Genomic DNA, 15,848 nt, shown 5'->3' with positions numbered 1-15,848 from the left:
GTACCTGTACAAGTTATAGACTGACACTTATTGTACCTTTGTATGCTTGTAAACTCTTTACAAATCATCTGTGGTCTTACAATGCTCTTTCCATCTCTCCTCTCCTTTCTCCTTCTCTTAAGAATTAATATACAAAGAAGTAATGGATTGGGAAGAAAGAAGCAAGAATGGTGTGGTAAAAGATCAGCCCTCAGGTTAGTCATCGTTTCAACAGTTCTATAACTGTGATGTGTAGGGTTGGTTGTTTGCATTACCGAAATGAAGAAATCCAGGTTAATCCAGGTAGGCAAAAGTTTTGTTGTTCAAGACTATTAATTCTGATCAGCTTTTAGAAATCCCTGTGAAGTAGTTTTACGTTCTTAAGAAATAAGTTGTAGCAGAACTTCTAAAGGARGTCTTGTGTGTCTGATGCACTGCGTTGTATATTCACAGCCTTCTCCTGAAAAGATTCAATTGACAAACGAGATATGTGGCATCAACTGTTACTGGATTTGCATGAATGAGTCCCTTTCATGTAGGATTTAACGTCTTTTGGGCTCCTTATTTCAAAAGCAGTTTATACTGCAAAGTATTTGTCTTTGACAGGATTCTTGATGATTGCTGTTCTCTYGGTTCAGTAGTTAGAATATTGTATGGTCTTCTGTGAGCTCTACCTATTAGATCTCTTGATATTCAGGTTACTGTTCACTGGGTAGCACAATTTATATATGTAAAAATGTGTAGATATGAATGTATATGCACACACACACATATATGCACACACGTGTGTGTGTATAGATATTATCTCCTCTCTAGAGGGAAAATACAGGAATCTCTTAATATTCATGTCAGATTTTGAGTCCTAGGGAATGTAGTATTTGGTTTTATTACTACTAGTAATTTATTTCACAAGAATTTCTATGGGGAAAATGATGCTCAGAGCCTTGAAGCACAGTTATTTTTACTTGTTATATTGTCTTGCCTCAGATTTTATTATGCTTGGTTTACTTAGCACAGATGCAGCAGTGAATAGCAACACCAGTCCTTCCCAGTCATCATCTATCAATGACATTTCATCCATGTCAACAGAGCAAACATTGGCCTCAGATACAGACAGCAGCCTCGATGCCTTGACAGGACCCCTTGAAGGATGCCGATGATCAGCCAGGATTGCAGACTTAACTTTGGAAAAGAACTCTTGCTTCCATTGGGCCTGAATTGCTTGTAAGTTAATGGAACCAAGTAGAAAAACTCCATGTTCTGCATGTTCTACTGAAGTAATGCCTGTATTTTTTTTACTCAGTTGTTATAAAACTGCCTGCTTAATGTTGTAGAATGAAAGCGAATCAATGTCTAAAGAATAAAAATCTAAATTTAGACACTATTATAGGCTTTTCTTTGTTCCAGCCTGTTTCAGGTGAGCAGTTATAATAGTTGTATAGCCAATAACTCCTCTTGAGTGGGTTTATGACTTTTCAATCTCAACCGGTAGGCTTCTGTGACGCAAATGGTTGTTTACATTTTAGTACAGTATTGCTCATCAGTAGGTTTTCTTGAATGTATAGTCTCTGTGAAGTTTGTTTAAATGTGTGACTGTGGCAGTTTGCTTTGTTTAACTACTGGAGTGTTAGTTGCGAGTGTTAACTCGCATATTGAGCACTCCGAGTACTGTATTTAAAGGGCAGTTACTTTTCCGCATAGCACTTTCTCTTCACTTCCCAAAGACTCTGTGTATCTTCTTCTCGAAGAGAGAAATGTGACCTTTAAAGAACATAGCCATTGCTTCCTATTTCACCTATGAATGTATGAAAGAGTATGTGTCTTGACTCCTTTCGGTTATTAAAACACGGAAAGGAGATACAGTGGCTTAACTCAATCTTAAGAAAGGGATATTTGTTGACTGACATATCTGTGAAGCAGTGTCTGTTTAGAAGAGGGGAGAGTGCTAAAGTGTCCTGTACCTTTCTGGCTTGTGATACTGGTCCTTTAACAAAAACAAACAAAAAAGGAAAATTAAATCTGATGTTCCTCATTTCATCGTTCAATGCAAGCTCTGATAAAAGGACAGACAAATGGGAGAGACTTGCAGCTTAAGTGACCTGGAAAAGAGCTGCATAATTCTTTCTAGTTTTTTAATGGGTACATTCTATCTAGTGAATTTTAATAAACAGTATGATAGTAGTTTTGAGTAATTTGTCAGCTAAGCTTATTTGTCATCTAAGATCATTTACTTAATATAGCTAAATGGTATTCCCAAATTAGAAAAAACTCTGTTTATACCAAGGGAGGAAAACATAAATATGTTTTCTAAAGACAGTGTCAGAAGACAGGAGGAGACTATTTGCTGTTTCAATACAGGCTCATCAAGGCAGCCTTCGTAATCAGATGATACAAACATTGCCTCTTACATTGCACAATATTTTAAATTCTTAGAAAACGTGTTTGCAATAGTGTAGGGCTAAAATTATCAAATACTACACATCTGTGTATTTGTACATGTTCACTTTAGAGCATGCAGATGTATGAAATATTTTACTAAAGGATCTTTGTGTGTGCATGCATGTGTGCGAGATTAAACAATATTACTATAATAGCAATGAAGAGAGGTCCAAGATGAGGTAAAACACCACTTTCTTAAAGGCACTGTATTTAACTGTTCATCTCGATACTGTGGACTTGAATTTTAAAGAGAACTTGTAAAATATACTTGCCTAGCAAGCCCCTGCATTGCTGAGATGTCTAGTACTCTCTGTAAAAGAAAAGAGAATTTACCTGTCATTTTTGGCCTTAAGATTTGAAAAACAGTAGTCTCTGTTAATGCAAACGTTGCTTTTAGATTAGGGTTGTACTCATTTTTAAATTAGCTTGATTTGCTATAGCAAATATATTCAATTTTAGAATTTACTGTCTCAGAAGGCAAAAAAAAAAAAAATGTTGGAATTGTCATCTGGCATCTTGGATTTTTTTTTAACTGTTTAACTGAAGTGCAGGAGTTTGGTTTATCGTTAGATACTGGTGGTATATGTGAAATGGTTTTAGTGCATTCTGTCACTAGAACAAACATCTAATAATACCTATTATCTTACAGCAGTACAAGTTGCTGTTCTTTTTTTTTAATACTTGTTATTTGTKTGAGTTCAATTAAGACACCTATTCAAAATGAACATTAGCAAGTTGAGATTAGCTGCATTCAATCCTTTATAGGCTAGCAAAAGATGCAGCCGCTATAGAATGAAACTAAAGAGAAAACTTCTGAACATATAAATGTGGACAATCAGCAAAGCACAGTTATCTTTTTGAGATAAACCTGCTTGTTAGTCATCAGTGACACGGTGGTGCTAAGTATGTTGTACTTTATAAGGGGGTGACTTTTCTGACAAGGGGTGCTCAGCATTTTTGTCCAAAAAAAAGCGTYCCGTAAACATTGGTGAACCAAAATTACTGCCTATTTTTTTTCTAGAGGCTGTTTTAAATATTTTTTTTTCTTTTTTGAAGAATCTTGTTGRAAAGTAGTAGATTACTGCATTTTACATACATTCTATACTTCTGTGAAAGAGCGCTTTTTTCTGTACATGAACATGAGGGGCTGAAGTCTTTAGCAGTTGATTAAACCTGCTGCTACAACAACTGCAAAGCAAATGCATCCACTTTACAGGCATGGTAAGTGACTAGAACATTAATAACTTACTTCCTGCTAGCTTTATTCTAGGCCTGTTTATGTAAAAGATGTGGCTGAGCATGGATTTTAGTTTTTCAATACTGACCTTTTTTTTTCTTTTTCTTTCTATTTTTTTCTGCTCCTTCAATTTAATTGCTCTGTGTTTCCCTGCATAGTTTAATTTTTCATATTGGATTTGAGCTACTTGGAACATGAGAGTCCTGGAGGAATAGATGACCTCCAGGTCTTTTCCAACAGAAATTATTCTATGATTTAAAATTGTCTTTTATATTTTTCAATACAAAACTGATCTATCCTCACGGTTGGAACTGATGTCTGACTTTCTCCTAGTATATAACTTTATCTTGGAGTTAAAACAGCTGTGAGGTTGACTGAGCTTCCTTGTAAATCTTACTGCAGGAAAAGCAGTGTTTTTTTTTTTTTTTTAATGGGTTCTTGCTATGACATTCGTGGATGCTTCAATTTTTTACAGAACTGTTACTGTCTTGGAAACGTGCATGAAATGAAAAGACTGTGAATATTGTGGTTTTGATTCCAGTATAATTTTTTTAATTGTTAATAAACTGAATCAATGTTCAGTTCTCAAGATGACAGTTAGGCAGATTGTGTTCAGAAAATTGCATGCAGAATAGATGCATGCTAAAGTTTGCGCATTGTTTCAGTGTGCACATACAGACTATAAATGCACTGCATGCAGATTTTATACATCTAGTTGTATTCCTGACTGCAGATTAAGTTCAGTGCCCCATTTTGTGAAATGGTCTTCAATGCAGTAAGAACCTCATCACTGATGGAAAACAAAGTGCAGATGTAATTTGACAGGAGTTTAAAAGTTTAGAGTTTGGTGTGCAATAGAACCACTTTTATTCCTAATGTTAAAATCATGTATGTAAAATGATGCCATTGACCATTTTTTGCACTTTGTCATTTATAAATATTTATATGTATTTAAAGATTATGACTGTGAGTGTGTGTGTGTGTAGTGTATATAYATATATATATTAAAAAATGCTTAGTTCTGTAAACACGAATGTTACTTTTCTGTATGAGAGACTGTATAGTGTTAACACTACTGCGGTATACATAAATGATTTATGAAATACATGATTAAAAATAAGTGATGGTCGACATAGATGCAATCTGTATTCTTAACTGCTCACCTGAAAAAAGAGAAATCTGTGGCTATTAACCAGATTATTTACCTGAAACATTATACTAAACATCAACACTGAGTAGCTGTATGGCATTGCAGAAATGGAGTATGTTTTGAAAACATTTCATCTGTGCTCATATCACTTTTCCTCAAAAAGCAAAACTTARAAGCCAACAATTTTTAAATCTGGATAAGAAGCCTGTAAGCATGCTTTGAGGAAATACTGTGATATGAAGGGCTTGTTTTTATTAAAAGTGATGAAACATAAGAAACAAATGTCAAAATAAGGCTTTGTCTGCACAGATCTTATAAAGCAGTCCACTGACTGGAAACTAAAGCAAAGAGCCTTTGAAATTCTTTGTATTGTGTTTCTGATAAGGGTTTACATTTCCTATCAAAATACTTTCTAATTAAGTTTGAGTTTAACTAGTTGGTTGGTAAGTTTCAAAACTGTTAGGGACCAGAGTGCTTTGGAGTTTTTTTTGTCTTTTTAAGTCCTAACAGAGTATACATGTGTTTATGCAAAATTAARTTTAAAAGGTGATTCCATGTATGTATTCTTTTTTTGGAAGGACCTTAAATGATAAATCATAATGCTAAATCAATTTCCTTTCTGGATCTGATTGTAATTGGCTTAACATCAAAATTTTACGATGAAGTAGGTGGAAGAATTCAAAATATAGCTTACATACTGAGACTCYGAGAACAACGAATGGCCCTTTTTTGGCAGAAGTGCGCTCTCTGGTTTGGTGTGTCCTGGAAGTTCAGATCTTCAAGTGCAGACAAATCTTTACTGATCATACTGCTCTTTTGGAATACAGGTTCAGTCTTGCAGCAATACAGTTTGTGTGGGGGGTTTCGTTAGAATTGTGACACTTGAAATGGAAGTACTTTATGTATGCGTGTTGGGGGAGCTGAACAGCCTTTGTTTGTATATTCTACATGTGTCATACGGATTCTATCAGGGCTTGATGCTAAAACTTAGTGATACTATATCCTGGGAATCAAATTCTTTTCTGGGATGCTTATTGCTATAATTCCTGCTCAAAACTGGTTTTGATCCAGGGATACCTGTACCCAGATGCAGAATTTGGACTTAAATTCCCAAAGATGAATCCCTGATGCTAGTAACTTCTTTGCTTTTCCACAGTATCTTTGATTTTTTTTTTTTTAACATGTTGAAGTTTGACAGAAAAAATGTACTTTGGCTGACTATTTTACGTATATTTTTAGATTGTCTATTACGTGAGTAATAGTAATGCTCTAAAGCTTATTACACAACCTATTAAATCAGTTTTATTTTTGTCCACTTTACATGTTAAAGGTGTCTGGAGCTAAAAGAATGTTTCAAGTAAACCACCTTTTCTCATATTAGTGTTGGAGAAAAGTGGAGAGACAAATGTTGTTTCCATTTGTGTTCTATAAAAAGAGACTATTTTTGTAGCTAAAACTTCAATTGTTGCATTTCAATCCCACAGTCTTGCTTTGTGCATATAAATATATTTAGGTCCGCTATTTCAAACAGTGTATGTATAACAAGTCAAGTATAAAATTAAAATAATAAAATGCACTCTTCTGAGACATGTTGCTGAAAATATGGCAAATTATTTTGACAAATCAAAGAATTCAAAACAAAATAGAGAAAATACATTTAGCTATTTAAGTTTTTATTTCTTGATGCTGCTGCTTATTTTTTGAGAAGGTGCTTGCAGTTTTGCACAACAGAAATCAACTTTATTAATTGATGGGTTTGAAGCACTTTACGATTCTTCTAAATGCAACCAGCATATGGTTGAAYGGAATGACATTAAAATCATCTAATGTCTTTAAATTTAGGTTGTGCTCTTTCCAGTTCTGATAGATTTAATCAATACATTACTTTAAATATAAAGCTGTTTTCAGAGATTTGGAATTAAATTTAATACCTAATAGGAGATCATTTGAGAAACACCTCTATTCAAATGCCTGTGGGTTAGATGCCTCCTAGCCATCTATTATATAAAGAGAAAACAAAGCTGCTTTGCCCTGATAGCAAGATCAGCTGAGAGCATGGGGATTTTTTCTTAAACAAAATATTTTATTAACTCTTGCCTGTATTTCATAAGCTTGCTGTATATGTTATGGTAAGGCCAGAACATCTGCTTAAGATTGGGACTCCATTGTAACAGATGCTACATGAATACCATGGGAAGACACTGACCCTGCTCTAAAATACTGGTCTGAAACCCTGATACTTCCTATGGACTACTTGCTTAAGTACGTATGTGTTCATCTCCCAGAATGGGTCCTTAATTCAGCACCTCATAGGTTCTTAGGATAACAAAAGCAGGGGAGAAAGTAATCACGAAGAACTGCGTTTTATGTTCACTACCTGAAACAGTAGTCATTTGTTCTTTACTGATAAGCTAATTCAATACCCATAAGCATATGCTGTTGTATTGTCTTCTAATGGGAAAAACTGTTTTTTGAAAAAAACAAAAGTGTCACTAGCTTTTCTACGAATTCAGATGCATAAATTGGTGCTAATTTTTTAAAAGAAAACGGATGGTTAGCAGTGTATTTGTCTGTTTTTGATATCTATATTTTCTTAAATGGTGGCAAACCAAACTTTATAAGGTGATTAATGTGCATCTTCATCAGATAAAAATTCCCAAATTTTTCTGAAGTAAAATGTTTAACCTTCCACAGTAGTTACTGCTTCTTTGGAGCTACTGCTTTCAGGTATGTTAAACACTAATAAAATGAACACAAATAGAAAAGATAGCAATACATGACTACTTTTCCTTTCTTTAAAATTCATGACATGTTGGGTTTCGCAGGTGTTTTAGCAGTTTGGTGTAATCAAGATACCAGAATAAATCACATAGTTAGTTACCTGTATGCAGTTAACTCAGTACAGTACAGGCTATCTGGTTATTAAAATAAGTCATAAAGGTTACACAAATTTTCAGCCTTTTCAAGAGGGAATAACATAGAAATAACTTTTCATGCAAATATAAATTTTAATGCCTGGGAAGCTGTTCTGTAGTGTATTCTAGAAGACATGCTATAAAAGATAACAATAGTTGCTTGAGTCATTTGTTATAAGATCCAGTTTTACCTAATCCCTTAAATAACTGTTTGTTCTCTMTGAATTTCCTTTGTGATGCTGTCAAGTTTTCACCCCCTTCAGAATGCTTTGTATATCTTGTTTTGGCCTCCTTTTCTGCATTCGGTTTACCAAATGTCACAAAAAGTAGCATCAAGCCCTATCACTTGTTATAGTGTTGAGTTTATGGCCTTAATTTCACTTATAGTATGGTATATAATTTCTGAAGAAAGATGTGCTTTGAAGTCTAACTATATAGATACATGTGGCCTCTTCTGCCTATGAAATTAGGCTTTGATTGTCATATCTCATTCTGATGCTTGTGCAATAGGAACATGTTCCCTTTAGTGCAGTGGCTGTTTTGTCTGATGCTGGACTTTGTTTTTCAGGATGACTAGAAAATATATATATTTTTTTKCTTTTTATGGGCAGCAGTCATGCTTCCTTCATTTTGGGCTGTTTTTTTAATGGAAAGTAGAAATTTCATAAGGAAAGCTGTCAGTAACTGATTCTGAAGTGCTAGTTATAGCCTCATTCTGAACCTTTTTGTTCTTTTCTCCAAAAATCTTGTCATAAAACACCAGTACTAAAGCCACTGTAAAATTACAAATAAATATGTATACTTGAACAATGTGAGCAGTCTGTTTCATTTACTGTAGCAATAAGCTTTCTATTTCTTGATGTGTCTTGAAGTAGAATGTTATGTCTAACTGAAAGGATGCATGTTTTTAGTTATCTTAAACATAAAGTTTGTTACTGCCTTAGTTCTCAGTTAACCAAAAAGCAAGTATTAGTATGAAAAAATAAGTTTTAAGGAATTGGTTGGAGTGCCTTTCTCTCGTTCAGCTTGCTCAACTGAGCGTCTTCAGCTTACTCAAACTTGGACACCCAAAAGCATTTGGTTTTACTGCCAAGTAATAAATGTATTTTGAAATTTGTTTGTTTTGCTGAAATTTGCCAGGTAATGCTGACATCTGTATTCACATACATGTGCCTTGACAGGATCATAGTTAAGATTTTTCAGACTTCCTTGAAAGGTTTATGTGTGTATTTTTAGTCAGCAACTTATTTATATTTAAATGGATTTTGGAAGAGCGTTCTCTTCACCTTAAGCTCAAATGATGAAATTTGTTCTCATTGAACAAGAAGGATGTTTGACTAGCTTGAAAAAAAATACTCCCCGGTTCCTTTTGGAGGAAGAAGTTTTCTTGCAAAGATACAGTAAGGTTTTTCTCTGCCACATTTGCAAAGCTCTTTTATGTATCTCAGCTAGGGTAACCTGAAGTAAAACTTAACTGCTACTTTGATCCAGTTGCCTTTCATAAGGGTTTTCTTATACTAACTGAAGGGTCAACCTCTCTATATACATGGCTGTGGCTAGGTTTCTCAGCTAGACTTGGCACTGTAGAAGATTCACTTWTGATAGAATGAAATGCCTTTCTGTAGGAATATTGCTATTTCTGGCATGGAGAAGTTGTAGTCTTATTTCCTCTACAGGCTGTTGCAGGAGAGTATCTAGCTGAAGCAGAGGTGAACAGTAGATCACAAAGCTTCCTAATATTTGTTGATAGGTGCTGCCTGGGTTGTTTCTTAAGGTATAGAGAAARAACCAATTTATTAAGCAGAAGAGAACAAAGAAAATAAAGCCGCTATACTAACTGTATGCAACAAAGTGCTCTATAAAACATACTGAAGTGCATTCCTTTTTTTATGGTATACCTTTATATTTATTGGAAACTCTTGATATTGGCAGGGCAGGGTCAGAAAGGTAAGAAGAGAAAGAGTTGAGAAGAAGATGCACGTAATTTTTGAGAAAAGTGAAACTTCAGGAGAAGCAGGGTGTTTTTCATAGTAATGAAGTCCCAAAAGATGCAAAGTGAAGGGCAGTGTAGAAAGAAGATGCAAGGAAAAGAACTTGAGTAAGTGTATAGAGGTCATATTCAAGAACTGCGCACTGTGAAGGTAGGAAGACAAAGAAACCRGTTACGGTTCAGTGATGGACTTTTGGAGACTAGACAATGCGCAGAACTGGTTAGCCAGCACGATGAGCAACGGTCGTCAGGACTGCCACAGTGACCTTCGTGCAGTGAAYGGGACAGAGCTGCTTCATTCCATGAACCTTGTGGGGTAAGATGGCATTTTCTGATTCACTTGTATCTGCGCTTAATCTCCTTCCACTCTCCTTTCTGGGAAAGAAGGAAAAAAAAGAGTCTTCAAGTTCAGCTAATACCTCATAAGCTTTCTCAGTGAGACATTCAGTAAGCAAGTGTGGATGGTTACTGTTACATTTATTTTTTCTGAAGAGCTAATAATAAACCATGTTTGTTTTTTCTCATAGAAAGTATAAGTTCYGTTAATATGCTTATATAAAGAGCAGGTTTAAGTATGCAGAAGTTTAACATGAATGATGACATTCAGACTTAAAGAAACAGTTCTTYTGTAGTGGATAAAAGAACGGTGGTTATTTTCTTGGTGCTTAACTGTGTACAGGTCACTGACCCAGCTATCAAAGTAGTTTGAAAACTTCCTCTGTGGAGAGGGAGGGAGAGGGAGAGATGCCTGCTTAAGAGATGGGAATAGGGCAGTCTACCAGTGACAGTTTTAATGACTAACATCCTCATCTAGGAGTCTCGATTATAATCCAGATGAGAAAATGACATTTTAAGGAGCCGCCTCTGCAAATGAATATCCTTTCAATGAGAGGGCAGGAATTATGCTAGCGTTCTAGATCCCAACCACAGGGCCATAGAGGATAGTGGTGTTAACTGCAGGTTGGTATAAATACATTGTTTCTTATTTCTTTGCCTCTAAATGAATAACTGACTTTAATTTCTAGGATACAAACTCAACAATCTAAAGTTTAATAGTTATGTGACTTCTGAGGTGACTGAAAGCCCAACAGGTGTGATACCCTTGATTAAAAAATACTGAGTCACTTTGGTATTTAGTGCATCAGTACAGGACTCAGCGCTAGCCCAGGGTGCTTCCCCAAGATGCTGTGGCCTGGCTTGGGAACTGGTAATGCAAAGTATGACTGAAAGATTTTTTCCAGTGATAAGACAAAACATCCCTGGCATTAGGAGGGTGGTGCAGTTTCTAGAGTTCAGGCATCCCAACGAGTCCCTATCAACTGCTAGCTCAGTTTATAATTAACCTAGTTTTTACTATTGAGATTTTTATTTCACCCCTGAAATGGCAGTATATACTGTAATCAGAATATGGTGCTTTTCCTCCCCTGTGGTCAAGCTCAATTTAAAAACTGAACAACTTGCTCTTTTATTTCCATTTGTTAATTTCCCCAAAGGTGTCAAAAAACTCTTCCATTTCTTTCTGAAGCATTTCATTTCTTCTCTCTGCATCTTCCTTTGCTCTCTCCGCATTTTGCATTTTCATCTCTGCAAGGCTGTACCACTTACGCTGCTGTCCCAGTTTTGAGTGCATATCCTTAATCTCAAACTGCAGCGCTCTGTTCCTCTGCTCCAGGCTGTTTGAAAGAGACATTGTAAAATTAGAGAGTTTTTTCGCCAAAACAAAAAGTGGGTTTTGTTTTTTATTTTTTTCCCTAAAGCTAGTCAATATTTTTAGCATATGTTCTTTTAAATACAAGTACTTGGCGTCCCCAGAGCAGGCTGCAGAGTACCCCTTGTTGCCAGTGTTAACCCCTGTTTAGGAGGGATGACATCCTTGTGACGGACCCATTTTCTGCAGATCAGGAGATAGAGCACCAACCTTGTTCACAACTGCAGATCCCCTTCCGTAAGGGGAACGCGGTGTTAAACTTCGTGCTGGTCCAGTGGGAGAAGGAGCTTCAGCGTTACACGCTGATTGACGCTCTCAACTCGGGCTATGTGCCAGTGCAGCAACAGTTGTGGAAAAGGGAGAGGAGACGGGTGGAGTGCTATTCCAGCATGCAGCTTTTCACAGAGAATTTAGAGGCAGATCGCTCCTGCGAATGTGCATGCTTTAATCTGATGCAGCTCTTCATGTGGTCTCGTTAATACCCATGTCCATGTATACCTGGTTTTATGTCAAAACTGCACTGTTAAGCGACAGGCTTGCTTTTTCAGTTTATGGTGCTGTATATTAGAATTGAAAGCCTTTGCAATTAACTTTTGGATATTCTATATTGGAGTAAATATGAAACACTGAGGAATCTGACTAGAACTGCAAGGGGAAAACTTAAACAGAATACAGTAAAAAGATGGGGGAGACACCAAGAACGGTTCATTTATTAAGCAAAAATGGATAAATACTCCTTTAAAGATATTAAAGATGTAATGGATTTTTTTCCCCTCACAACACAGTGATCAAGGTGCAAAGTCATAAGGACAAAGCTATTAAGTGATGCATGTTGAGGTATRTTGCAATTTCATCAAATAAACAATTAGCATGACTTATACCTGTAACTTATAGCTAATTAAGGATAATGTGTCATTAAAGGAATGAACATTTTGAATATAATAAAAAAGCAGCACTGTTTGGAAACTGGAGCCTGAAAATGCTGCCTTTTTCTTGTTTTGATTAAAAGCTATGGCTAAATCTCTGTTCAATTTCAGATCTTTGAAATTAGGAAAAATACTTATGAAAACTTTCCTCAGAGTTATTAAAATTCACTCTTGAAATAAAGAGTATTTTTGACTTAATGTTAGTGCTGTTGCAAAACTGCACACTTTTCCACAGCGAAGTTCTTAATATTTGATTAGTGCAAGGAGGAATGCACAGTAGATCGGGGGCTTTTAGAAAGAAGAATYTGGACAGTCCTGCCAAAAAATCTTGCATTAAGTCTTTCAAGCACCTTGCCTGAAAATTCTTTCAAGTACCTCTAAATGATTGCTAACCTAATCCTGTAATACCGGCTCCCGAGTAGCAKTCGCAGTGATACGTGGATTGCGCCGGCTGCAGTAGCAGCTGTAGACGCTGTTCGCAGACATGGACCCTGCAGTAGTTGCATACGATACAAAGAGGAGCCTTCCCTGCGGTGCCATAGTTGTGAAAATCCTTTACCTTGCAATTTTAGATTCGTACTCTGCCTTCTGCCTGGACATCATCGTCTTTAGATTCGCCAGGTGGTTCTGCAGCGAAGCTGGATTTGCTGGCAAGTCACGGGAGGAAGGGAAGCTGTTGCTGTTCTCCACTGGGACACAGCCTGCATTTTCCTGAACCCCCGAAACATGACTCACAACTGTGTTAGCTTCTTGGGAGTCTTCTGGGTGGGTAAGTCCTGTCAAAGACCTTGAAGGAAGATTTTCTGCAAACATGGTTTAGCCGAGGGAGACTGCTGAGCGTGCCGAGCCGGGACCATCCGTGCCCTCTGGRCTCTGTCAAAGACTCAATTCCTTTTCTGTTTCACAAGAGAACTTGTTTTTGTGTCTGTCTCTGTCTGTCTTGTCACAGACTGTGAGAGTTTTCTTCCTTACCACAGCTGTTTGAAGCTTTTGAAATACTTGGAAATAGTCCATTTTGCTGGAGCCTGGATCTTGTTTCAGGCTCCAGCTTGGTTTCTGTACACAGTGGGTGAGGCCCTGAGCTGCTGTGCCAGTCTGCTGCCCGCTTGGCTTTCTCGTCATGGTTGGTTTATTCTTATCTCAGGAACTACTACTTCTTTCCTACCCTCTGTCTTTTCAGTGTAGTTTGACTGACATCTGTGGGTGGCCCATTTTATAGCCATCTACAGTTCACTAGTTGCATTCAGTGGAAAAGGGGAAGATTAGGAATTCTGCGGTGCGAGTCTTGTCCTTCAGCCGCCTGGAGGGGACGAGGGTATGTGGCACCGCGCTGCCGATCCGAGGCTCCTTAGGTTCCGCTTTGCACAGATTAGGGAAGAGGCATGTTAAATCCAATTTGGCTGCACTGTATCTAGCCAGTCAAGCATAAGAAAAAATTGAATAAATAAAAAATTGCTTGCTGTGCCACCTTATTTCTGTTGTCATTGGTTGTGTGTGTTTTAAAGGAAGCAAATGGCAGTAGTTAAAGTGAGGCAGTTCAGGCTTTTTTGTCATCATGTTTCAAGGGCAAGAACCTGGAGGTTATGGAGAAATAGGGCTCTTGTGAGTTATATTTCAATCCCTGTTGGAAAAACTATTTGACGCGAGTAAATGTGGGRTGTTTATTTTAGCTGCCTCTTCACAAGGCAATCAAGTTCAGTACAGAAAGAACTTGATGCAACTAATGGAAGAGCAAAATATGCATGCACTTAAAATGGATATCATAAAAATAGTTCAAAATAATTTTGAAAATTTTTCCTTCTTCCACCTCTTTCTTCTGAAAATGAGGTGCCAAACTGATAGAAAGCAGGGAGAAATCCATGAATTTTGTTTTGCAGGAGTAAAATAATCTGAATTAACACACACCCGCACACTGCAGTGCTGCTAATCTAAAATTTTTACTCCAGAAAAAGCTATTCCTGGAATATTAACAYCAGTACTTTCTACAAGTTCTGTGTCTATTAATAATCTAACAGATGGCTGTGCTTTCTGATGATTTGGATTCTGGGTGCTTTAATTAATCTGTTTTCTCCCCTATCCCTAATGAGAGACAGCAACTGCGGTGCTCAGCAGCTGTTTCTCCTGCGAATGCGAAAGCCTTCTCCTGCTGCGACGACTAYGGACGTTCCCGTCGGCCACCCTTGTGCCTTCTCTAGCCATGAGACACGATCTCCGTGCAGCCGCTTCTGAGCACCGGGGCTGCTGTTCTGTGTTTCCAGATGACAGTCCGGGGTGCAGATGTTCCTGCGCGCTTCAGACAGCTTTCCGCAGCGTGGGCTGGCACCAACCTGCGGAGAGGCCTACGTGTGCCTGCGCTTCCTCCTGCCCTCTCAAAAATCATGTCCCGTGATTCCTCAGACAGTCTGGTAACACCTTTCACAGGGTGACTCTCATGGCTTCTGAGCTTCAGGATAAGGGTGCTTCAGAGCAATATAAATAAGACAGGGCAGCTGGCATCTGATTGACTCCTTGCTTCCTRTGTTAATTACAACATTAATACCACATAGGATAGTTTTTTTTTTCTGTTCCCCCTCTAGATGTACGTTTATACATATGCCCTGCTCTCCTTTCACCTTTTCCCTGGCTTCTCCAGGACAATTTCTTGCATTAATTTCCTGACAAATTTAAAGGTCAATGATGAAGAGTTGAGTGGTGGGTTTTTTCTTTTTTTCTTTTTTTTTTTCTTTTTTTTTTTTTCTGAGGCAGACGAAAAACCCTGTTCAAGACTTCCAGCTTGTATGGAGCTGGGATGTTTTTTAAAATTGCTTCTTATTTTGGCCTGACTTTAGATGCAACTTGTGATTCTCTGGAATGACCTGGCCTTGGAACACAGCACTGCTGCCATGTGCGGTTAAAACWCAACATGCTGGAAATAGTTCCTCCAGGCAAGCTGTGGGTTTGGCCTCCCTCAGCTCTGGTCTTATGCCAGCTGCCTGTTTCTGTGCATCATTTCTGTCTGTGAAAGAGAGAACAGAGTACACTCAGTTCATGTTTTGTAAGGTAACACTGGCACTGTGGACAGAGATGCGACTGTTCCAAAAAGGATGTTGAATTACCCAAGCATGTGCATGTTTGAGATTGCTAGACAAAAGCTCATAACTTGTCCCAAAAGCTGATGATAATTGGGCTGTTTTTGTAAACCACCATTATCAACACTTTCTGCTCTTCARCCTGCTGGTAAGGACAAGTTGCTAGCAAGGACAAAACCACAGTCACCTACAGACAGCTGCACGCAGCTTATGGAAGAGGCATGGGGCATCTCCTTACCCCGGCCGCAGCTCCTTGGGTGGTGTGCTGAAATAGCGCTGCGCAGAGGATGGAGAGCGCCACATGCTTCTCAGTCTCCTAGAGATGAGCAAAAATCAGAGTGGTGGGGAAAGGTAATGCCTTAAAAACCAGTACTGCCTCTTCTGAACTTGTGTCCTGAACTCTGAGCTAAATGTGCTGGAAATGTTGAATAAATGG

The 15,848-nt window shown here is 37.7% G+C and overlaps 2 protein-coding genes across 4 annotated transcripts in view; one reads left to right on the top strand and one right to left on the bottom strand.

Annotated features, from left to right (window-relative positions):
• Positions 1-8,530, top strand: part of MAPK9 (mitogen-activated protein kinase 9) — a 29,998-nt gene extending 21,468 nt beyond the window's left edge. For 2 of the 3 annotated variants that reach the window (XM_085312860.1, XM_085312861.1), the window contains exons 11-12: positions 123-194; positions 997-8,530. In XM_085312860.1, coding sequence (XP_085168986.1) covers positions 123-194; positions 997-1,139 — 215 coding nt within the window. In that variant the 3' untranslated portion in view covers positions 1,140-8,530. Of the gene's footprint in view, positions 1-122; positions 195-991 lie in introns of all 3 variants that reach the window. The other variant, XM_085312862.1, reaches the window with a different exon arrangement.
• A 1,087-nt stretch (positions 8,531-9,617) lies between these two features.
• Positions 9,618-13,486, bottom strand: LOC146591550 (rho GTPase-activating protein 24-like). Its single transcript, XM_085312656.1, has 2 exons — positions 12,904-13,486; positions 9,618-11,383 (listed from the first exon to the last, which is right to left on the bottom strand). Exons 1-2 carry the CDS (start codon positions 13,155-13,157, stop codon positions 11,176-11,178), a joined length of 462 nt encoding a protein of 153 aa, XP_085168782.1. The 5' UTR covers positions 13,158-13,486; the 3' UTR covers positions 9,618-11,175.
• Between the last annotated feature and the right edge of the window lie 2,362 nt (positions 13,487-15,848).

The sequence above is a fragment of the Rhea americana genome, unplaced genomic scaffold (genome assembly GCF_003343005.1).
Source record: "Rhea americana isolate MKP2758 unplaced genomic scaffold, rheAme1 scaffold_37, whole genome shotgun sequence".
Taxonomy (NCBI): Eukaryota; Metazoa; Chordata; class Aves; order Rheiformes; family Rheidae; genus Rhea; species Rhea americana.
This window is presented reverse-complemented; position numbering and strand designations above follow the sequence as displayed.